We start from the raw sequence: 26,997 nt of genomic DNA on the forward strand, positions 1-26,997 counted from the left end.
TTTTTTTTTTTTTTTTTGTTGGGGGGGGGGGGGGTTACATGGTCAGTCAAATTGACCAACCTTGTATATAGTTTGGGTAGAGAAAATTTACAGATAAAGTATACAGTTTTGCTTTAAACAAACATTTGAAATGTAGTTATGAGATTTTAGTGATTACACATGAAATTTTTAGATATTTTTGATATGAAGAAAAGTATTTAAATCTTAACATGAAAATCACTTTCCACACAGCCTATTCAAAACAGATACTCGATATATTCAAGGACAAATCTATTTTTACCTTATTAAAAATACTTCACTAAAAATATGATTTTTTTTGTATGTGAAGGACTTATAATATGAACTGAAAGACTGCCAAATTTTGTGAATATATACATACTATATTGACAGTTAGAAGTATTAAATCTATAAAGACTAATTGAGTACAAAGAGGTCACGTGTTGAGGAGTTAAACAGTTCAAGCCTGCAACACAGCTTTAGTGTTTAAGGTATATAACACACTCTCTTCTCCACTGATAAATTATTTTGACCTACAGATCAGTTTAATGCAAGCTAAGCAAGCATTTGAAAATTCTCTTGACTGACTAGAATCAAGAGAGTCTTAGCTAAAACCTGTTCATATAATCAAAGAAGCTCAACATCTCAGACATAACCAATTCACTTTCTCTAGTTTCATTACATTATAGTTACTATGTAATGCACATTTTCAGCACATGTTCATATGATTAAGAAAATATGAATTTGAATATAAAACATGACAAGAGAGACTTGAAAATTTTTTTGAGCTTTGATGCTAGTAATATTTTTTCATTACAACTTAACAAGGATTGTAAACATTAAACACAATAAAATTTCATGATTTAAAACTGCTTTTTATACATATTTCAACACATAATTTACATTGAACAGACTTGTATTCATAAATAAATGTACAGTGATATACTTTCAGAAACAACCTTTTTTCTTGTGTATTGCAATAATAAATTACATTAATTCAATACATCCTCTAGCATCAACTTATAGTACACAAGTTACAAACCACAGTATACATCAAGACACTTGGCAAAAACCCGATTCACAATATTATATTATGTACTTTATGTGCATGATCTTTCTTAATGATACGAGTGGCTAGCAGAAAGTTTCATTTACATATTTTGTTTGAAATAATTTAATTTGAATTTCATACACTAATAACAAACTTTCAGTAAAAACAGTATTTACTCATTGCATTTATGAGCTTTAAGAAGCAAAATCAAACTAAAATAAAACTGTCATAATTTCTTATTTTAATTTTTCCACAATTAATGTCCACTGCATTTACTTAATTCCTGTAAACTAGTAAATTACTAATAAGTAAAATTATGGACTCGAGTATGGACTAAGGTGATAAAAATAGTGATCTTGAGTTTTGAAAAAGGAATTCAACCTCTGTATTATTTTCTGTTATAATCTAATAAAAATATCATTTATTTCTAGTATAATGGGCATTCTTTTAAGCTGTAATAATGTTTAAAGAAACATTTAGAATATTTTAATCTATTCTTTGCCAACTATGATGCAACTTTGTAAGAGACTTAGCAAAATTTCAAACTAATATTGAGTTTCTTTATTTGATAAGTTTATCGTATTGAAGTGCATTAGTGACATACTATATTCTCACACTATTTGCACAACAGTTTACGCCATGCCTATTAGGTTGTGTACAGTGCCTTGCAAAAGTATTCACCCCTACCAATAACGTCACATTTTGATGAAATACAAATAATATAGATAATCTTTTTAATGAACTTGTTTTTATCAAAAATTCTAATAATCATACTTAATGCTGTTATGTGTGAAGGAGGTTGAATGTCAGCAAAACAAGCAAATAAAATATATAAATTGAACTTTGCTGATTGCATAAGTATTCAGCCCCCTAAGTCAGTACATGTTGGAAGCAATTACTGCTGTGAATCATTTAGATAGATCTGTACCAGCTTTCACAATGGGATGGTGTAATTTTTGCCCATTCTCCCTGGCAAAATTGCTCCAATTCTGACAAATTGGTTGGGGATTGTTGAAGGAGTGTAATTTCAAGACTCACCATTAATTTTTTATTGAATTCAAGTCAGGACTTTGACTGGACCACTCCAGGACATTCTTCTGAAACCACTCAAGTGTGGCTTTGGCCTTGTGCTTCTGGTCATTGTCCTGCTGAAATGTGAATTTTCAACCCAGTTTTAGATTCTTGGCTGACTGAAGCAGGTTTTTCTATAAGATTCACCTATACTTTGCACCATCCATCTTCCCCTCAAACCTGACAAGCTTTCCAGTCCCCACTGATGAGAAACATCCCCGTAACATGATGTTGCCACTACCAAGCTTGACAGTTGGGATGGTGTTGACTGGGTTATGTGCTGTGTTGGGCTTGCACCAGAAATAACGCTTTGAATTAAGACCAAAAAGCCTAATTTTTGTCTTGTCTGACCACAAAACATTCTGCTGCACGTCTGCATTATCACTTGTATGCTCTGTCGCAAACTCTATATGAGATTTAAGATTACTATTTTTTCAGTAATGGCTTGTTTCTTTCCACTAGCCCATACAGGCCAGCTTTGTGTAGGGATCAGGATATTGTCGATGTATGAACACTGACTCCCATCTCAGACATGGAACTTTGCAAATCTTTCAAAGTCATTGTTGGCTTCAAAGTGGCATCCTTAACCAGTTTCCTATTTGCCCGGATGTTTACTTTGGAAGGACGGTCTGATCTGGGCAGTGATTTGCTGGTATGAAGCACATTTCACTTCTTAATGATGAAATTCACCATACTCAAAGGGATAATCAACAAATTTGAAATTTTCTTGTAACCTTCTCCCATCTATGCTTCTACCACTTTATCCCTGACTTGTTTGGAAAACTCCTTGGTCTTCATGATTGGTTTGTTGTATCACTATGTTGGTTGTGGCTTGAAAATATGTATTTACTTTGAAGTCAAGTTAAACACTGATTACACACAGACAGAAACCATTACACTAATTTTTGACTGTTCAAACTAATCTTTTGCTCCTAAACTGCATTGAGGGTTGCCATAGCAAAGGGACTGAATATTTATGTAATTAAGAATATTCTTATTTTCTTTGAAAATCTAACTTACATATTATATCCATGTTTTTTTGGCTTTCTCAGTTTGGAGAAGATTGTGAAGATTCTAATATAAAGTCCCATTTGAAAATTTCATGACTGCAAGCTCAGACAGCAACAAAATATGGAACTTTGCAGGGGGAGAGTGAATACTTTTGCAAGGCATTGTACGTGAATAAGAATTCACATCATGTTCTATTGAAATATTATTTATTTAAAAACTTTCTACTCTACCAAATATGAAATTATGTAAATAAACAAATATTTTTCATCTTATACTTTTTACTTTATGTTACTGCAATGTATATGTACTTATCTTTTATGGTATGCAACTTAACCGAAACTTATATTTTCAAATATGTTTCACTGAATGACAATTTTAGTTAAACATTTTGTAAGCTTTTAAATTTACATACTTCCTATTTTGTGCAAGTTGACTGTAAAACTCTGAATGACTTAATTATTACATGTAAATTTACTTTGATTTTATGACATCCTGTTATATTTTACAGATTTTTCAGTTGGTTTCCACTTTGTCAGATTGTATATAATTTAGGTTCAATACTATAAGAAAAAATACTTAACACCAGTAAAATTTTGTTTCACCTTATCTTGGTTTACGATGTTCCATTGTTTCCATGGCCAGCAAGAAGTGTTACTGAAATTATTATTTAACTTCTTATGCTATATATTATATGCTTGAGAACATAATTAAATAACAAACATTGAAACATGAATCATTTCAATTTAAGTGAATTGCTCTCTAAATTAATTCATTCTGAAGACTAGTAAAACAATTTGATGAAAATTAAAAACAATATTATGTTTTCAAATATCAGTAGTCAGGCCACTTAACACACTGAAGTCTTAAATGCCACATTTTTTTTTACTAAGTGTAAGTGTATACATTACATTACTTGGGTTTGAGTTTGTTTTGAATTTCACGCAAAACTACACAAGCGTTATCTGCACTAAGCGTCCCTAATTTAGCAGTGAAAGACTACAGGGGAGGCAGCTAGTTATCATCACCTACTGCCAACCCTTGGGCTACTCTTTTACCAACGAATAGTGGGAATGACCATCACATTATAATGCCCCTATGGCTAAAAGGGCAAGCATGTTTGGTGGGACGGGTATTTGAATCCGTAGATTTTGAGTTGAGTTTCATAACCACTTGGCCATGCCAGGTCCAATACATTACTAGCAGCTAATTAAGGCCAGTACTATTTATGCAGTATACCAAACAATAATAATACAACTCATGTACTTATGCTTTAATTTCAATTTAAAAGAAAAGCTACATTCACAAATTAGTCAATATGTAATTATATCTTAAAAAATCTTATTTCCATTACTCCCCAAAAACTTTAATGAAAGTTGCCCTTTACTTTTCTGTGACTTTCAGTGGCCATATGAACCCAATTTTAATATTAAAAAACAACAAAAACTTACACAAGTATATATGTATAAATTTCTCAACTTGCCATTAAGAAGACTGACTCAGCATTTATGAAATAAGTATATAAACACATCATTATCATAGCTACATTTATTCAAACACAACTTTTGTACTAAATTCAGAGTCCATCAAATCCAGTTCTTTACTTAAGATGAATTAAAAATATCTGCAACTATTTTACACGCATTTCATGTAAATGTTTGACTTTGCATTATTGTTCATTATCTTACTTTACATACTTCATAAGTAATCTTGCATTACACAGCAATATCTACAAATCTGGCAAGATATGTAATGAAACATCATGTAAATTGAAGTTACTAATTAGTAGCAATTCTGCTCAAACTAGCTCTGCGATTTATAACCAAGAATAAGTACCATCATGGTATTTTCAATTACACTTGAGGCATTACAAAGTTTTACAAACAAGGTCTTTCTCTCAATATCAAATTTCATCAGGCTGACTAGGTTGTGAAACTCAAAGATTCTAATTTTAATGAATCAGTCAAGTTACAGATTTTATGTAAAATAAAGGCACTCTAGAAATCTGCACTGAGTTAGTTAAAACAAATCAGATATTAAAAATTATCACTGAACTGGGAACTTTACTATACTTTGCAACAATTACATCATTTTTGATGATTTTTAAATGATTTAATACAAATGCTATACTGCTGATTTTAACATGTTATATTGAACAATGAAACAACATATTTCTCAGTTTGAGAATCCTAAGGACAGTTTCCAATGAATAACACTTTTATTATTCTTGCAACACTATAGTACCATCACTGGTTTGATTCCTGACTAACTCTATAACCAAAAACCATTGGTCTGTTTAGAGCAGGTATGGTACCCAGTGGTGATGGCCCTCTTGGTTGCTGCCCCACAGGATTGCCCTAGGTAGGATGGATAATCAGCTGAGTATGGTCCTGGTGGTAGGTCCAAGTTGACAATGGGACTTAGATACCACCTAAGCTCTATCAGATGAAGATTAATAATGCAGTGTTTTAATAAATGTTTCAAAACACATATAAAAGTTATGCAAAAAATGATCATTTCAAAACTTAAAAAGAAACCTATACAAAACACATTGTTTTCACATTCAACCAAAATACACAGAAAAGTCAGTTTTACTGGATGTTTACAATATGTTTATATATATATATATATATATATATGTATGTATGTGTGTATTCTAATATACAAGAAGAAGCCAATATAACTGCTGATGATCTATTTATGATTAACGTACATTAACAAAGCAAACAAACACATCAGTACAACAGTCAAAAGAAACACATTTTTATATCCATATATGCAATACAACAACACATATTAATTATGGTACAAGAAAACAAAAACAAAACTTACCAAGCAGTCTGCATCAGCTTGTGATTCTTCTCACATTCCAAAACTTGAAGGAAAGTCACAATAATCTATAAAATTTCAGTGTTTATTAAAAACATAAACTAACAATACAATTTTTATTCCTAAACTCAACAACCTGTAAAAAAACATTCTTATTAAATATCAGGTATTTATAGCTGCAAAACCTTCCCAGAAGAATGTTCTTATAATGGTGTTATTATTTTTCAAAATGTTTATTTCTTTTAGAAACAATTCCTCTTTATCTTGCTTTAGTTGCATGTAAACACTACTATATAATAACTTTAACAAAACACAAAACATTTGCTTAAAAAAAATAAACAAACAATACTTTAGACAACTTCCTTGTACATCCAACAATTCTTTGGCTAGTTAATTGAATTTCACTGATAAATCAGTAAAGTATTGTTTGGAATTGAGTAAGTGTAACTATAAGGACTCTCTACGTGTCCATACCTTATGAGGATGCTTTACATGAACACAGAAGCCCAGCTCCTTCAGAACTCTTCTCTCTGCCTTGATGACTTGGTTCTTGAGGTTAATATAATTCTGATCCAAGATCAATGGCTGAATGGTCCTAAACAAGTGAGAGAAGATTCTCTACTGTCAGCTACCTAGCGTAGGTCTTGATTGGTCAAATCTAGAGAGCAGTGATCACTAGCTAGTTTCTCTTCATGTAGGTGTCTTCTCTACCAACCTACCTTACAGGTTCACAGCTAAAATAATACTATCAACACTACTCTTATTGTTCATAATGGTTCCACACAGCTTTTATCAACCTATCATCAACACCCTTTAATTATCATGCAGCAGTACCATGAATGCTAAGTGAATTTTTTTTCGCTATTATCTACAACATTATCTAGCAATGTTTTTCTTTTTATCCTGTTGAATTAATATATATATATATAGCTAATCTATGCTGCAAAATTAATAAGTTTTGGAAGAATAAAATTATAAGACTTACACTACCAGGTATTGCAAGATATTAATGGAGCAAATAATAGATAATTTACCATAAAATTATACATATTACTGTTTTACATTTTCAAAACCTCAAATTAAATTAACATTATAACAGCATCTTACAGGGGAAAGCTAAAAAACTCTTGAAATGACACAAAAATTAAGCATGAATTGTCTGAAACTGCCTTAAGTTTGCCAACTTGTTTTAGTACTAGTCCTGATGGCATACTTACTTGCTCATTTGGATCAGACACTGCCAACACTTGCAGCATGTGTTTTTACTCTGCAAGTGCTTTTTAAACATTTTGAAGACTGTGGGAAATCCTGGACTAAAGATCTGAGAAACAAAAAAGTAATGCCTCTATTCAGTCAAACTCAGTTTCCCACTGATTTTTATCAACAAAATGGTTTGATGTTTGGTAAACATTGTCAACACTCTGAAACCATATAGATGCTGTAGTTACAATGATCATTTAACATTAAATTTCCACCTAACAGATTGTAGCAATTCAGAGATAATTACTTGGTATATTAGTCTCAGTTTTATCCAGAAATCTCCATTTTTCAGGTGCTATGATAACAATGTTAAAAAATGAAAATTTAATATTTAAGACACTGTAGCAATAATTCATTATTTCTTGCACTATGCAAGTACTAAACAATGTTTTGCTAAACTATCTTGCTAATTGTGTATTCTTGTTATGCATTACAACACAAATTCAACATAATTGTTTAACACTTATTTTATCAAAGGTCTACCAATCACCATATCTCATAAGCTAAACTTTCTTTTGTTAGTAATAATAATAGCAGTGGAAATATTGCCACTTAATATCATATGAAGCATCTTTTTTATGATTCTCTGGGACAAAGCAACTAGATATAATAATGAAATAAACATATTTTACAACATACAGTCATCAGAGAAAATAAATCTGAAAATCAAGAAGAGGAGAGAAAAAAAAACACTCATAGGTCTCAATATGTGACATCTTGTGCTCTACATTAAAATAATAATAAAAAAGAGGATAGGAAGTCCAGCTTGATTTCAAGCCTTGTTAAACAAACTGAAAACAGTATGTTTAAAATATAAATTAAGGATTCAAAGATAACAGGTTCATAAAACAAGACAATATTACACCATACATGAGTTATTTATTCTAAAAAATCTGAAAACTATATTAGTTGCATTGAAGTGTGAATATGGCAGAAATGACAACCCCATATGTTATTCATCGTCCATTCTATCATTGTAGAATTAACCCCAATTTTAGAACAATAAAATTTTGGAGTATTCTCATATTACTAGATAATAACTGCCAGTTTTTACAAAACTGGATATTAGCTTATATCGTTCTTTTTTTGTTACTGTATTTATGTAAAAGTTATTGCTGCCAAAACCATCTATTTAGTGTATTTGATGCTTAAGTATAAAAATAGCTATGAAATAACTGTATTTGTAAAACACATATTTGTTTAAAATGCTTAGAAAGTATTTCCAATTCAATTTTACAGAACTAGAACTCAAATTAGAATCAAAACTTAAAACATTCAAACACAATAGGTTTGTTGTTTGTTAAATTTCAGACTAAGCTACTCAAGGGCTATCTGCTCTAGCAGACTCTAAGTTTGAAGTAACAGACTAGAGGGAAAATAACAAGTCAATACCAATCACCACCAACTCTCTATCAACAAATAGTGAGATTGTGTATCATATTATAATGCCCACATCTGAAAGGGGAAGCATTTTTGGCAATGGGTTTTGATCCTGTAATCCTTGACTGCGAGTCAAACATCTTAACCACTAAGTTATGTCATACCCTAACACATTAGGGTCACATGTTAAAGTTGGTGTGTACAGAGTTACTAGATATTAGGTCTATGATTCTATGTAAAGTTTAATTTACCCAATACATATTCCAGTACTGTGACTACACAGATTGTTTGTTTCAGTATGATTACATTAGTTTTTCCTGTTAAAACCCCACCTAAAGAACTATAGTAATATGGAGATATTTAGTAGGTATAAATACTATGTTCAACAGCTTCCAAGTAAAATAATGTTGTACTTAAACTAATGATTACAGTTGTGTTGACATAACAAGGACAGCATAGTTTCCAAAATAGGAAAAGTTAGTTATCCTCATATAATTCCCCCCTCTACCTTTAGAACTTTGAAAGATCATATACTGAAACTGGAAACATGATAGGTGGATAAAAAATATCAGTATATTAAATATCCCTTATCATGAAGAGAACTATCATCAACAGATAACAACAGCTGAAGTTAAACAAATACAATTATTGTATATTTATTTTAAATATTTTTTTTTCATCAGAAGTGAAATTGAAAAGAATCTGTGATGTAGAGGCCTAATGCATTCTTTGATTGGCCATACCTACTGCTGTGGACTGCAGTTTCACTAATTCATGCCTCATCAACACAGCTTGGGTCAGCAAACCAAAGAAATATCATCAGGTCTCTTATAATGGGGAAATGTATATAATATATAGTTACTATATGGTGAAGTAAAATGGACTCAAAACCCCAAAGAGATTTATATGCAATACTAGCATTATTAACATTACAGATGAAATCAGTTCTTCACACATGTTGTATTACTGGTTTTATCATGAATAATACCGATTTTAGCCAGATTTATAACTTAATTTCAATTAAATGCTCTAAAAAATTTAGATTTGCCTTTGTAAAAGATATACAAGTGATAATTTTTTATTAATCCATGTATAAATAATTGTAAGTTTTATAATAGTCTGAATGCTAATTCAGTGGTTAAACATTCTAACAAAACTGTTAACTAATTTTACTAGGTGAGCATCTAGAAACAGCTCAACAATGGAGTATGATGCCAGAAAATAACAATGTTTCTTCTTTTAGCTACTCAAAATAATACAAGGACTTATAATGAAAATACTTTCTTTGTTCCAAGTAATGCAATTAATTTGCCCATAGATAACTTTAAATTTTAATGATATTCAAAAATGTCTTTTCAAATACAGCCTAAGCATCTGAGTAGATAGGTTGAAGGAAAAACAATGAAAGAAAGGTAGCTATAGAAAGTTCCTTAGTTTTTCTTCTTTAAGTGCAAAGCTGCACAACAAGCTATCGGTACTGTGCCCATCTCCAGAGCTGGGCAACCTAATTGAGTAATCTCTCACCTATGAGCAATGATTAGATCAATTGTTGTCATATAAACTAATCTACTAATCAAAATTATGATTAAATTGATTGTCATAAAAATAATCAACTAATTGAAAGAATAGTATTATGTTTATTTATTAAGTAAAAAGCAATCTGTGCTTTGCCCAATTTAGGGTTGTAGCTATGGTGGATGGGGCCACCCAAGACTCGTTCTGCCCATCCATAACGCCCATGCAATGTGACTACTGCCACCCAGCACTAAATATCACTGAGAAAATATTCACCATAAGCATGAACAATTTCTTTGTCAATGTCACAGTACAATTTACTTCACAATTAGCTTGTTAGAAACAAACACTTTTCCTGAAAAGTCACGAAGCAAATAACCTGCATGCGAAACTAAATGAACGGCTCACGCCATGCTAATTCACTTGTACTTATTGTGGCTCATCAGACAATATCATTCACAGTGGATACCATACAAAGCCTATTTTCTTTCCAGTAAAAGTTTATGTGGTGTGTAAAAATATTTTCAAAATTTTATAGATATTTAAAATATAAAAGTATATCAATGTGTTTTTGCATAAAAACTTAGTGATCTCATTGTGACTAATTTGTATCAATTACCTACTGCTAAAGATAGATCAATCAGAAAAATAAAACTCAGCCTAGAGTAACATTTGTCTCCACTTTTATTTTATTTTTTATATTTGTGTTTCAGGTTATAACGTGTTTGCCTAGTGACTACTCCTGTGGAGTGTTTTATCTGACTTTCTAAAGGAATTTACAAATTTTCAAAGTCATTAAAGTTATAACACATTAAAATTATAAACATGAAAATAATAACCTTTTTTTTTTGCCTGGTCAAGGGGGTGGTGGTGGTATGATGGTGGCAGCCACAGGCATGTGCATCTATGAGTTAAACTGGTTTTTACCACCCACCACTCAAAATCTGGTTCAGCTCCCAATGCCACTTTTTTCCCTTTTGGACTGCTGACAAAATAAGGTAGACAACCAGCTGAAAGTCCCCACCACAAACTTTTTTTTGTCTGTACACATCATGGTTTGAGGAACACTGTACTAGTCAATTAATCAAATGCATTTGATTAATGGGATAATCTACTGATAGCATTAATACCCAGCTCTAGAAATAAAGCCTTGAATTTTAAATGTTATAAGCTTAAGGGCTTATGATTGAAGAAAAATTATCACTACATTCTCTCTATTAGGAAAAGATCCTTCTGACTAACTGCACTCTGGGAAGTGACAAACAAAGTAGTATAAGTAATTTAACCATTTTGCTTAATTTATACATTTAACATCTAAACTATTTCATGAATGATGATCTGACCACCCTTAGAACCAATCTAGTCACATCACCCATTAGAAAGAACAAATTTCTCATCCTTGTAGCAACCACCTTCAGAAGTCATCTAACAAAACATTTAACAGCTTAAATAGGAACTTGAAATGTTTCAAACTTTTTGCAATCTATTACACCAGCCATACTGTACTTAAGCCACATACACTAAATTAAAGCCTTAATTTTATCTTGTGGAAGCATCTGAAGGATCTTATGTACTTACATACAATAACTCAATGATAAAGGCAGAAAGATATAAAAACTGGGGTCTTTTTAACTAATGGCATTTAATTTGCTGTAAGGAGATTTCAAGGCACAAATATAATTAACACCAAGTTGGACAGACTTCAGATTTCAGGAAATTATATGGAAAATTATAGGCTAAAAATATGTCATTCAACAGGCAACCCCAAACTGCGGAGGCTGTGAAATGAAATAATTTGAGTATGATTATTAAGCCATATAGGAATTATAACCGAGCTTTAATAATAATGGTTAAGGTGTTGTTCTGGATTTCTTATTCATTTAGGGTTTAAATATATTTTTAGATACTTATAAAGGCAAACACACACCAAAATGGTACACTCAAGAGTCATTATAGAATGCAGTGTAAAATGGGTTAAGAGGTTTATGAATATTATCATTGGTAATATATAGACAAGTGATACAGTCTGTCAAAAAATAAATTTGGCAATTAGGATCAACTTCAGAAACATCTACTTAGAGCAATCAAAGGCCTCCCAAATATTTAAAAATTACAGAAAGAAACAATTACAGTCTTGAGCTTCCAGATAAAACTAATCTAATATTCTCTGTCTAAACGTAAAAACTGCTCTTTTCATTGATGCCTTTCATTGAACACTAAATCTAATTAATCAAGATAATCAGCTGTGTAATAAGCAAATGAAGTATATGAATCCTCAAATAGGGAATTTAGCAAAAACCAAAGTGATAAATAAGAGAATGTACAGAATAAGACTAATCATTACTGAGAAAACAAAACCTAACAAAAAAAACAATAGCTGCATGATTTCAAGAACTTGTTTTAATAAAGAAAAAAAGAGGAAGACAGATGCTAAAATGGAGAAATGAATATTAACTGTTTTCTTTAAAACTCAATGTTTAATGCAACATGTTATTTATCAAATGTCACTTACATAAGGAAATGTTCCAACAAAAACAAAAAATGCTTGCTTATTTTTTAACACAAAAACCACATGATGTCTTTACATTCTTATTAAAAACATGGCTAAAATTTCATTTTTATCAATAGAATACCTTCAGTGAAGTAATATGTTAAAAACAAATATACTTTTAGTGCATTAGACTTAAAAGTTCAATGTTTCATACCAACATATGAAAACATGACAAGAGCTTGCAAATGTAACCTTAATGTACGAGATACCTTAAAGCCTATGTATTGCTATTATCTTTCAGAAACTTGCCTTTGTTTATATTATATTGAAACACAGTAGTCTGTAAGTAATTTCTATATAGTGTTAATTACGTTAATACTGTGTATATGGTAAAATACTTGGCACACCTATAAAGATGTGAAACAAATTAATTCACTATAACATTTAAAGGTTAGTAACATATAGCTGGCAACATTCCAGAAAAGTAAAACTGATACTGTTCCTTACCCGATAGCCTATACTATCATCAAAAATGTTTATGCTTGCAACACTTCATTTACCGAGTGTTGGCAGTAACTTCAAACCTTGTATACATGCCTATATGGTACAGATTACCAGAATGCACATAATTATTTTTCAGTATCTTGTCACATGAATAGTTCATGATCAGTTGTGAGTAGATATTTTTTAGTAAAGAATGCTTAATTATCATAAAAAAGTGTGAAAATGATGATCTTGATTTTTTAATACACTAAAAACTACCAAGTAATAATATAAAAAAGACGTAGTCAATAATTTACATACTGCAGCATGTTGTGTCAAAAGTTTGTAAGAAAGAATTTATTATTTCAGTACTAAACCTCCAAACTATAACAATTGACATATTAACAAAATTTGATGAGCTTTAAATTTATTTTACACATGAAGCTCAGGCTGAGATGTCAATTTACGATCATCTATACAGATCAAGGTGTTACTTGTGTTGAAACAGCAGGGTAAAAATCAACTGTTTAGTGGTGAGTAATTTTTGTTCATACTGGTCATTTATATTGGTTTAGTATATCTTGTTCATTACTAATGTTCACAATACTCGTGGAATTCTAACTAACTGGAAAGGGTCAACCTATGGCTACCAGAGGCAGGATATGGTCAGCCTAAGAATAACTGTAATTCTTAGCATTTACATAAATTACAATGTCTGACAACAAGTCCAACTCATCTTTGATTTATGGATTACGATCCATCTTTAGCATAATTAATAACATCAGGCACAGGTCTATTTATAAACACTAGACCACACCTAAAACTGATAGAATTTGATTAAAGTAACTCATAAAAAACACAAGTTGCTCTAACAATAATAATGCAGATGAAATGCAGACCCACTGCTGCAGGTTCACATTATCAAAATTGATAAGTTTCAGTGATATGACGGTTAACTGTAAAATATGCAAACCATGGTAAGTCCAACTGAAAGTTTGATGACAATTAGTAAGACATAGATCCAATTACTATATAAAATACAAAGTATTTCAACTAACACTAGTACCGTATAATATTTTTAAGCTATATTTTCAATGTTTTAATTTGGATGTTAGCTAGAAGGTGCATGAGGTAAGATCTAATAAGTTTGACTAAGATCTAGATGGGTACATTAGTTATATTAGTGCCAGTCAAAATGAGGTACTTAATGAGAAATAATTGTATATGTTCTGTTACTCAGCTACTTGGTGAGTTACATGTTTATTAATCAAAGCTAAGCCAGTTAAGTATACATCTCACAATTTATAATGAAACATTGTACTTGAGGTTAAGCCCACATTTATTTCTGAAATTAGTGTTAAAATTATGTTTATGTCATTAGGCCTACAACTGTGTACACAGCCTGTAGAAATGTTATAAAAGGAATAAACTAATTTGTTATTATTATTATGTGCTAAGCATACTGATTGGTGTAGGTTTGTGTTGTCACTCTATTATCGAGCAATAACCCTATTATCCTAAATATTTGAAGTCTCACACACAGATTGGTAAGTAATCTGACTATAGATAGCATTTACTATCTTGTAAAATTACATTATGTAATAAGAGACAGTCTGAAACTAAGTAACAAACTAAATTAAGTAAATTGGACTTTTCTATAGCAGTGGTTATCACCTTGTGGCATTCAACCATTGTGAAGAAAGATGATTGTGTATAGATCAATTTTGGACAGTTTCCTCACAGAAAGTGAAAGAAAACTGAAGATAATTTACCAAGGACATTTTAACACATGAATAACTAGTTCCAAAATAATTTTCCTGACAGTGTCATTGATCAAATGAGTATTACAGACCTCTTTGCATGAAATACAATTTTTCAAGGAAAATAATTATTTGAATGAACTTTCTTCTGGTGGTGCTCTGAAAACTGATCTGAAGAAAGTGTCTCTGACAGACTTCTGGGCAAAATAAAGAGGTGAGAAGAAACTGACAAAGCCTTAATATTTCTGAAGTCACTTCAGTTTATGTTAAACAAAATTAAGAATGATAAATTTTTGCTTCACTTGTGACATTGGTTATACATATTTCCAATAACAATGTCAGAGAAAATTACAGACATGTCAGGTGGATGTTAAACATTTAGTGGTATGTCATAAATAAAAAATATTGTACATTCAAATTTTATATTCTAGCTTGTCAATATTTACAGTATAAGTCTGTAATTAGCTGTACAATCTGAATTCCATAAATTGGTAAAAAGAAAAAAACTAAAATGGAGAATTCAGAACACAAACTCATCACACTCACAGGGGAGTAAAGACTGAAAACTTATTTAAATATTTCCTTTCGAAATTAAGAAACTTACACTTGGATAATACAAGGATTTGAGTTATAAACTTATTGATATGAGTTGATTTAATAATACTGTTTAATTAAATGTTGAATGTAACTCTGTAAAAATGTTGTGGCATGCATACTTGCCCCACCCATATCCAGAGGGTTATTCCATTCCACATTATTATTTGTAATATTATGTATGGCAAGGTTGTTATTACAAAAATCAATAACACATACAATATCTTATTCTAAACAGAGATGCTTTTGATGCAATACATACATTTGGAAAGGCAAAAAAATAGAAATAAATAAAACTAGTTTATATTTAATTTTTAATGATTTGCATTATCAAAACTGATCCAATGCATTTAACACTGCTGTGTGAAGCATAGTATGTGAAATCTTTAAAAAACTGTGATCAATATCACTGGTTTGTCCCAAGCAATAATATGCATTTTATTGTTTATTTGGGAATATGTAGTGTTTATTATTGGTATGTGATAACCTTAATAATAACCTTGTTGGAGGCTTTTTGGAAAGTTTCATAATGTAAAGTACATTTGTTGATACTATTTTGTAACCAAAATAGAATTTCATGAAAAATGAAAATAACGATGGTTTACATTTGAATAGAAGGATTACAATATTCATATACAAAGCTAATGATATTATGAATAAACAAAGGAAGAAAAAAAATGATGTCAGAATAGGTGATCAAATCACCCAGAAATGTTTTTCTTCCATATATGCTATATCCTTGATTCAAATGAACAAAATAGTTTATAAAGGTAAAACTGTGGGAAATGGCTTTTTTGTTTCAAAGTCTGAAGCAATATTTGTGCATCACAATTTACATGTGACTAGCTATCATACCTTCACAGGCTGGCTGAAGAGTATTTACTGATTATAAAGTATTTGTTTTCTACTGTAAACCTAAGCTTAAACCAGCTTTTTATGCTTCATAATGATGAAGGACATTGAAATTTGATCTCTTAAAACATATATGGACTATATGATTCTAGGGTAAACAATCTTATTTTAAAAACCAAAGTCAACAAGCACAAAACTTAAGATATGATCTGTAAAGTATCATTTACTACTAATTTGGAACAGATAAAATGTAATTAGCTACAGTCAAATTCACAGTGACTGTACTTTTGTAAATATAAGTATAGTATATTGGTATAGAAACACAGGATGATGTAAGTGACACAAAGATTGGTTACCCAAAGCAAAAGGTCAAGGGCTCAACATTAAGGTTCAAAAGGATAAGATGTATTCAATGGTAACCTTGTAATGACGTTAACTTTGGATAAAAATCATGCTTCACATACAATGTATGACCTAAAATTATTTGATACTGAAATACTATTTAAGAAAAAAGCTTAAAAAAATGATAAAGACAGAAGTGAATTCTTGATCTCTTACATACAAAGTATGTATTGTATCAAAAGAACCAATGCCAAAAGATTTTTTCATATAAGCAGCATTATTAAGTGGAATACTATAAATATGAGAAGGGTATATTTTATATAGACAAATTCTTTAAATGATGCTTTGTTGTATTATGTAGTCAGATATGATTGATAAAAGAAACCAACAAAGCAAAATATGGAGTTATTGTATTTAGATTCAAAGTAAAGTTTAAAAATATGGAATGACTATAAACGAAATATATCTCTGTACACATTATTTTTTGTATAAACACCATGATAATCACCACCTTGGACTAAGATCTTGAGATTTTTTCTTGATTGAACTCTTGACAATGTGACATTATAAAATGGATAACTTTTAAAATTATGGTATCAAGAAGTGTAAAAATCAATTACCTTCATCTGTTGCATTTTTTTTTCTTTTCCTTCTATAATGGTAGGAACTCTTTTTTTTACTCTCCCTTAAAATATTAACAAAGCATTGGGTACACTACCAACAATAAGGGAAATGATGCAATATTTTATTCCCCAAGTGAGTAAACTCATTCTTTGCATATAAAGTGTTTTTAAACTTTAGTCTTAATTTTCAATTTTTAAGAAGTTGCATTGAGATAGTTGTTATATCTTATAACAGCACAAATAGTAGTTAGACATGGTTCAAAGGGCAATAAAACAATAAATCTGAATTATAAGAAGATGTAGGCTGTTACAAATTTAAAGCTATTTAGGATAAACAAATGTAGTTTCATGTTACAATTTGAAGTCATTGTAGAAAAAAAAAGGGTAATTTTGATTTATTTTTTTATTTTGGTGGTTACAAGGTATAGAGTTATGATAGAGAAAAGAACAGATTAAATATAAAGTTTTACTGAAATCAAACGTTTGAGATGTATTTAGGAGATTTTAGAGATTACACAAATCAAATCTGAGATTTTTGAGATGAAGAAAAGTTTTTTTAATCTTAACATGAAAATCACTTTGCACGAGGACTTTGCAAAACAAATACTCGATATCAATATGAATTTTGTATGTGAAAGAGTTGTAATGTTTACTGAAAGACTGCCAAATTTTGTGAAGATATACTATATTAAAAGTTAGTAGTATCAAATCTATAAAAGACTATACGAGTACAAAGTGACACCCTCATCATTAGTTTATATTAAAAAAACTAGCATAAAAGGTTCTTACAGCATAGTTACAAAGCCAGTTAAATTACAGTTACAGAACATAGTTTACTTTGTGGTGTTATTATTGTGTTCTTAGGTGCATTATTTGAGTAAATAAAAATTATTTAGTGTACCACTCCCATCAGAATAAAAAAAGTAGGATTGAATTTCATTGGCAGCCAATCAAAAAAAAAAAAAGGTCAAAGGTAAGTACTGTATTTCTTGTTTTTCATGTATATTCCTTATTTATTGTTATAAAAGTGTATACATGAAAAAATTGTATATATACAAAATCAGTTCTGCATAACAGAATTTGAAATAATACAGAATGCAGTAAGCCAGCTCTTCAGAGGATGATATCCCAAAACCTTTCACTTTTTCCAGTACTATAATTTTGTTTACATTCACTAAAATTACGACTTCATATCATTTCTTCCAAAAAATTTTTAGCATCGGAGTCACAAAATACTTCACAATATTTAGAGTGACTGTGATACTCAAAAGATCTAAAGTTGGGGAAAAAATTCCACTAAGGAACACTCAAACTATCACACTATTTGTAAAGGCACCAATATCATAGATACCAAACAGTGTTGTTTATTTCTATGAAATATTCAGACAGTCATTAGGTAGGATGACCTGATGAATACATTCCACAAATAACAATATTTATTACTTCCCTTCCTCACTTTCTTAGATTTTTCTATAGATATGTGTGTTTGTGTGCAAAATATAAGAGAAGTAAAGCCATCAATGAATAAGAAATATTAAAACTGTGTTTGGATCCAACTGAGGGCATGATTAGGTATTTGTTTTTTTCACTTAAAATTTGTTGTTCAAAAGTGCTCTGTTGCATTATCTAGTGATGAAAATAGATAACCTTTGGAGTATCCTATAGCTTTAAATGATCTTTCATATGTTTCATAATTTGAAATACTTTTTTAGATACATAAAACATTATGTAAGAATGAATGTTACAGATAAGCAGATGTATGTTGACTAGTACCTTGAATATTTTTATCTGATAATAAAAATCCCCATTTGAGCTTTGAAAAACATCAACATTACCATAACCTCTACAGAACTGTAGAAGAAAGACAGTTCAAACTAATTTTCTGTAAATACTTGTATATTAGAATCTAGATTCTTTGCTCAAGGGAAAATAGATACTACATTATTCTACAAAATCTGCTTGATCAATATTAACAACACAGATTAAGTTGAGGAAATCTTATGGATAAAAAAAAGGTTTTATAATTGATTTTATCAGTAACCATGTTGCAACTATTTCTGGGGGGAAAAAAAAAAGGTTTGAACAAAAACAGAAAGTTATCCGAAGCAAGAGTATAATTTAAAACTGCTGCATGATAACATACAATACAGTGTGTATGTGTATATATGTATATATATATAGACACACACACACTTGTGCTTAAGCTATAGGTAAAAGCTGTCTGGTCTATTTTGGAAGGTAGTGATGCCAGTAACGAAAACAGATACCCAAGTTACCTGGTTGAAGAACCATTCTTTATGACACAGAAAGCAAGTGAAAATGCTTCAATTCTTGTTGGTGAGCTGGAAGTGTCACTGAAGGTTGGAGATGGAGACTAGGTCATACAAACCAAGTCCTGCTGGCCACCCAGGGCCAGTGGAGCACACAAGTCAGCCCCAGACTGAGAGAAGAACTGCTGGAGGCTGCCTGGGTCCACTGCTGAGAGTAAGCTACAGGTCACATGAAGAGAAAATACAAGTCACTACTGCTCTCAGACTATAACTACTACTACTAGAAAGGTGTGATTTTAATACAAATGCAAAAAGTTCTTATTCTGTCTCAGTAAAGATGTAAAATTTTGACAAAAATAAGAGTTTGTCTTATTTATGCGAAATATACTTAATAGTTGTTATACTGTTAACTCAGAATTATTTAAAAGCTCCTCTAAGCTTTTAATTATTATCTTTCATTGAAAATGGGAGTTGGTAAAAACTGTACCAGTGATTCAAAGTTGTACCTCTAAAGTATGTATGCAATCCTAAAAATAACAATTCACTGTTATATTTACCTTTTCAGATTGAATGCTATAAAGTGCCTAACATTTTTCTGTTCATTTAACTTGCTTACTGAAACAAATCATTGCACAAGTATGTACTATGAATACATTTTGGAAGAAATGTTTTTTCAAAATGCTATAAATGAGTGAAAAATAGAATAGGTGATTCGCATTTCTATTTTGTGATTTAAAAACATTAGTTAATAAAATCCTTCTGCTACGTTTTATTAACCTTCTTAACAATTATTGTTATTTTTGTACGTCATCTTGTGATAAAGTTACGTTCGATTTATAATTATCATTCTAATACGTCCCTCATTCTGGTTTTCCGTGCATTATTTGAGAAAATTTTCAAAACTACAACTTAGTTTCAATATGCTTAAAATTTCAATCAATAAACAAAAAAATTTCTTTATACAGTTCACTGCTTACAAATACAACTTCTTTCAAAAATGTACATTACACATCTAATTCAAGAAGTTGCAAAGGTTAAGAAACTGGCATATTAGTACATCAAATTTTTGTATTCAAAATTTAAAAAAAAACATAATATGAATGCATTTAATCTTGTTGAAAGTTGATTTAGATTACATTTCAATACATTAAAATTATATGGCATATGTTTTTTCTCTAACTAATCAAGAAAATTTCCTGCTCTAAGTGAGTTTGTTTGGATATAACTAGCCAGGAAAGTCAAAATAATGTTTAAAACTTATTAATAAAATATTTAGGACATTAGTGCTAAAACACTAGTAGTCCTGCACTGTCCCATGAACAAGAAAAGGTTAAACTGAATTTCTCAAAATGTCTGAATGTTTTGTACTATCCTTGCCGTATTCATACTTATATATTTTGCATATACTCGTGGCATTTCTTCAATTGCAAAATTTTAATAACTGAACATGTATCATAATATATATAGAATGTAATGTTTCTTAAATTGAAATAATGACAGCAGGTTTCACATAGAGTCTACTTTAGTGTTAATTATGATTTAAGTTTACACATGATGATAACTTTATTCAAAATAATATAAGCCATAATGGTTGTTATCTTTATATGCTTATGACACCTCAAAACTAATAAAGAAGCCAATAATATTTTGACACATTGAATAAATAAATAGTTTAAGATGATTAGTTTGTTATAAAAGTATCTAAAATCAAAATCATGGAGGGAGAACAATTTAATATTGAAGTTCCTCATCAATTAGATATTTACGTGTTTCATGAACTCAATACATCCACTGTGGTCACTTTTAATAGATGATTTTTACTTACCAACAATCTGCACTAGAATGAGGTGCTTGGTGTGATACTTCCCAAAAACTTGCACAACTAATTCTGGTGAATCCATAGCCACAAAATCTCACATGTTAAGATGACTTTTCTGATCAAGGAACTTTTTTTCACCAAAACACATACGATGGATAACCAAATAAACCTAAAATGTATTCTTTTTTGGGACAATAGTATTTATTAGCACAATATGAAAATAAAACATTTTTAAAAATAGAAATATTTCAATATTCTTGTATGGTAAACAAAGAATATTTACTTACTTTCCAGCACGAAGTTGTTTGATGTGATGGAGCACATTCACCACATCACGGATTCTTCTTGGTGCTTCTTCAATTTTAGATGCTAAAGTTATACAAGCCATAGCTAAAATCTGTAAAATTTAAAAAATATTTTTATGTTAAACAAATATACATATACACATACCTGTGTGTGTGTATGTGTGTATATTACACCAACATACAACTAACATTAAACATGACATTAGCATTATATTTAAGTTTTAAAAAATAAAATATTTCTATTATAACTAATTACTAAAAACAAGTTAATAAAGTAATACAAAGATAATTATAATATTTATTTCATTGCGATGGATTTTTATAATAAACTTCAAACAAGTCCTGACTGAATAAAACTAAAATATTAATTGAAAATATATTAAGCCTATTTATTTGTCATTTTCTACAAATAATAGTCAAATCTATTTTTATCACCATATGACAAGCTAATGATGAAGAAATATTTAAAGCAATAATGACTAACCAGAAGAATCAAAACATTATCAGTTATTACAACATTACTACCTAGAACTTAAAAATTCTCAAAGAATGTTAACCATTTTGGGACTGAGCCATTCGGAAGATAAACCCAGTTTTTTGGGTTGCACAAGCAAATTACTGAATTAACTGCTCAAATTTGACACAAATGTTCAAAGGATATGTAGTTTTTATGTAAAAAGTTTTTTACATATTTAATATTTGTATGAGTGTTTAGCTTCTGAAATTTTAAAAGGAGAACTGGCAAAAACAGTGATCAAAAGTCATTATCATAATTTTTAACAATTGAATACTACTTGAAATATGCAGAAAAAAAGTTTTAAACCATTCTCAGGGTCACTGGAGATAATAATAGAAAAAAACTGCCTGCATTAATGCACTCATGATACATACATTTATCATTTATATTACAAGATTCCAAGTACAGGAGGTTACTATGATAGTGGTTAACAAGACTGTTCACATGATTATAATTCTACTTGAGTATTTTGAGTTTATACAGTATTATTTCTGGGAAAAAAGCTGGAATTTTATCATAATTTACCATATTACTAAATACACAGTTTTGAGTGTTTAAAATTATTTTTAACAAAAAAGTTTTCATAGTACTGCAAATACGAGGTGGATTTGGACCGACTAACCCTATATGAGCTGCAGAGCACCCTTCAGTTGTCAATTGTACATCACTCCAAAATATTTTAGAATTCATATTTTATCATCTTCTAACATTTTATTTAATGCAATTTGCAAATAAAGTCTTAATAAGTTTCAAACTTTCATTTTTATATGGTACCAAGGAGTATTACCTATAAGCAATGCATTTATATTTTTTTCTTAATAATATTTTTGCTCATTCCAAAACCAGGGATTGAAAAATTAATGTTAGTAAACTAATTGATTTCTGGTTAGTGTTGTATTTTTGCCAGCAAAACTTATAAAGTACCATAAAAACTGTTAGTATCAATGCACTCATGATATATACATTTCAGTCATTTATATTACAAGATTCTGAGTACAGGAGGTTACTATGATAGTGGTTAACAAGACTGTTCATATGACAGTGTCATGCCAGTTTTGCAATTCCTATTTGAACTGCAAGGCATTCCCAGGCCAAATATCAAGAAATGGAGATAGTGAGGAAGCAGCTTTAACTTGTTTGATTAGTTAGCAAGACAATAAACACATGTGTAAGCTGACTAGAATCACACTATTCAGCCCCTGCAGTGCAGTTTTGCTTATAGTGTGGTTAGATATACTCTACTAGATTGGTTGCTCACTGGAGATAATAATAAAATATAAATCACGTAAACTGCAGATTTGTCTCTCTCTCCAGATTCCTATTAATTTGTCTATGATTAATAAAAATGAAATTTTAAGTACTGGCTTCTAATGTGTCACCAGCTTTTGGTAATTAAACAGAAACTTTTCATTATAAATTAATTTTTTTAATATAAAGTGATCATCAGCAGTGGATTACTGTAGACTTTGTACATACAAACCTAGATAAACCAGTTTCTACCCAACTTGAACATCTTTTAACTTTTGTGAAATAGTTAAAGTTATAATTTGTCTATACCGAAAATGTATTTCTGATAGGTGCTTACCTCTACTCACATAAATAGCTATTCTTGTTCAATGCTGCCATCGATATGCAATTTTTTTTTTTTATGCACGCAACAAACCTTGAAACTCCTACCCATTTGGAATTGACTGATAACAGGCACATGATACTCTGAGAAATTGAATGATCAATTGGGGAACCTGATATCTGGCATCAGAAAGATGTCTGTATAATGTAAGCCATCTCACTCAAAGATATAATGACCGGAACCACCTCAAACGCAGTAACATCCTCGGAATAATAAGCATGGAGGGATACCAGAAGGGGAAGAACCATAGTAATCTACATGTACCTCCAGTGTGACCTACAACACTGATGGAGCAAAAAGATTTTAAATGAGCAAGGGAATAGAGACATCTATGATACATGTGTGAGGACTTAAGTTGATTGGTTCAGCTCTAAATCCAAAACCCAGCCACTGGGGACTGACATACATGTGGGGGTAGGAGGAGGGATCCCAATCAAAGGGGTGAACTACAATTTTGATGGCTCACATCTTATCATCTACACCAGCAGAACATCACTGCCCTACTCTCAACTGAATGGTTTTATAATCATTTATATATATTATTTGTATTTCATTAACACAGGAGGATGCCTCCACAGTTCACCACCCCAGTGGTATAGAATTGGAAAGTGGTAAGGACTCTAAAACTCCACTAGAAGAAAGGGGGGAGCATGGTGAAGAGTCCAAAGGAATGTCAACACTTGAGACAGTGCAATGGGTGACCATGGAACCCTATTTTGAAAAGCAAACCATACTGATTTATTCAATACAAGGCATGGCAGGGATAGACAGCTATCCCATTCTGCTTTACCCACGTAGTTCATGGGTGAGTAAGGTCCAGGACAAGCAAACTAATGAAGCAAACATATGATGAAAATAAACCTACAACCGATCTTGTGGACACACCCCATCGCTGCAGTAAGAATTGCATGGCCATGGAATCATAATATGCAAGTCAACATTGTCTTTGAAAGGTTAAAGAATACCCGGTCAGGCACCACTTGCCACAGAGCAGGATCCAGAAAGAAAATGATGATCATGCCCCCGAAAAAGAAGAGGTATATATATATATATATATACACACTAAAAGGTAACATACCCAGTCACAGTCCCATGAAAGAATAATGGATGGCAACAGGTGGAAGATGGTACCCCAACAAGAAAGAAACACTTACCCAAAGCAGAGAATGGAAAAAGAATGTATGACATGTAGACCCAGTGCTCACCATATTAAGTACCTCCAACAGACAGCAGGGTAGGCATGCAGGGAAAAGGGAAGGTGCATGATTGGAGTGAAGACACTAGAAAGTAATAATGGGAAGGAGGAGACATGGAATAAAAGGCAAATCGATTCACAATCCAAACCCAATGACAAAAAAGTGGAGTAAGAGAAGGAAAACGGACAAAATCTAGGTCATCAGAAAACAAAATTAATGATAAGTGTAAATTATAAAATTAATGGTATGTAGTGTCAACTATTAGGTCTTCAAGAAATTAACTCTTTCTGCACGGGTACCCTTTACTGCGCATGATACAAGGTTTTAGTGTCTTACATTCAAAATTTTATTAAAGTACTTTTTGTTTATGTTATACCAATTAGAATAGCATAAAATCTTAACTAATAATCCATATTTTAATAGTATACAAATTTTATATTTTAATTCTAAAAGGAAATATATATAAAAAAATCCTGAATTTCCACTAGTATGACACACGTGACACATTTTGTCTTAGCATGTCACCATCCCTATTTTATCCATCACCCCTCGAAAATGTACGATATTAAACGTAAAATACTTTCTATATAATCATTATTGCTCAAACCATAATTTTTATGGCTTTCAATTTTGTTTTGTTACAGAGCTATTAAAGAGAAAAACAGAGCCCTCCTGCCACATCCTCTCTTTCACAATTGGTTGATAGTTCTCTCTTATGTTTCATTATATATTACCTATAACCAATAGAAAGTCAAGGTTTTCATCTATCAAATGGCATATTGTATAACATTGTGTTTTGAACAGATAACCATCAATTTCACTCTAAGTAGCAACATCGTTTCTGTGGGAAAGTTAATGACTAGCTTGGACAAATTTGTAACAGCTTTTGTTGTATAGTTAGAGAGCCAGGAAAATTTTTAGAAATAAGTGAATTTGTCTAGTTTTTGCATGTTATTAGTCTATATTCTTTAATTCATTAAGTATATAAAAATTGTTAAGTGCTTTACCACAATCGCTAAAAAAAAATCAGGCTTAACTTTACTTGACAATCGAGGGCAAGAAAAAAAGAAGATTGGATAAGTACTTTATTTCTTGTTTTTCATATTTATTCTTTATTTATTAATATAAAAGTAACTAAAATTAAAAGTACAGATCTTTTTAAGTTATTTAAGACTAGAATAGGTAAAATAAGTAATAATAACAATATAATTAAAATTCTTCACGAATCACGCATGCGAGCAACTCGTAGGTAATGTAATTCGATAGCGTAATGTGAGCTGCACATTCCCCGAGTGATTTACAACTTATAATGGCATGGATAGCAGTTAGACACGGTTCAAAGGGCAATTAAACAATAAAATTTAATTATAAATATATGTAAACTGTTACAAACTTACAGCTACTTAGGATAAACGAATGTAGTTTCAGGTTACAATATGAAGTCATTCTAGAAAGAAAAGAAGGGTAATTTAGGTTTATTTTGATTTTTTTTTGGTGGTTACGAGGTCGGTCGAATTGACCGATCCCGTTTTGAGATAGGGTAGAGAAAATAACATATAAACTATAAGGATTTAGTAAAAAAACGTTTGAAATGTATTAAGGAGGTTTTAGGGATTACACAAAGGAAATTTGAGATTTTTGAGACAACAAAAAGTATTTTTAATTTTAACATGAAAATTAATTTACACACGGACTATTCAAAACAAATACTCAATATATTCATGGACAATTCTTTATTTTATCTTATTAAAAATACTTCACTAAGAAATATGACTTTGTATGTGAAAGACTTGTAATATTAACTGAAAGACTGCCAAATTTTGTGAAGATATACCCAATATATAGAGAGTTATAAGTATTAAATTGATGTCAACTTTAAACGAGTAGAGAAGGTCACGTGACTCGGTCAAATCGACCGACCCGTGTCGAAAGATTTAATGACCCCTTTTCTTAAATGAAAAAACCCAAACAACTTATATATCAAAGCAAAACATTTATTAAATG

General features: G+C 30.6%; 1 protein-coding gene across 2 annotated transcripts in view; it reads right to left on the minus strand.

The window, feature by feature from the left end:
• Positions 1 to 26,997, minus strand: part of LOC106466119 (cyclin-L1-like) — a 54,290-nt gene that overhangs the window by 13,537 nt on the left and 13,756 nt on the right. For both annotated transcript variants that reach the window (XR_002612130.1, XM_013926357.2), the window contains exons 3-5: positions 21,633 to 21,742; positions 6,431 to 6,551; positions 5,960 to 6,024 (exon numbers count right to left, since the gene is read on the minus strand). Coding sequence is in view for 1 of the 2 variants with exons in the window: in XM_013926357.2 (XP_013781811.1) it covers positions 5,960 to 6,024; positions 6,431 to 6,551; positions 21,633 to 21,742 (296 nt within the window). In the remaining variant the exon portion in view is untranslated. The remainder of the gene's footprint in view (positions 1 to 5,959; positions 6,025 to 6,430; positions 6,552 to 21,632; positions 21,743 to 26,997) is intronic.

This window comes from Limulus polyphemus, unplaced genomic scaffold (assembly GCF_000517525.1).
Source record: "Limulus polyphemus unplaced genomic scaffold, Limulus_polyphemus-2.1.2 Scaffold2156, whole genome shotgun sequence".
In the NCBI taxonomy this organism is placed as follows: domain Eukaryota; kingdom Metazoa; phylum Arthropoda; class Merostomata; order Xiphosura; family Limulidae; genus Limulus; species Limulus polyphemus.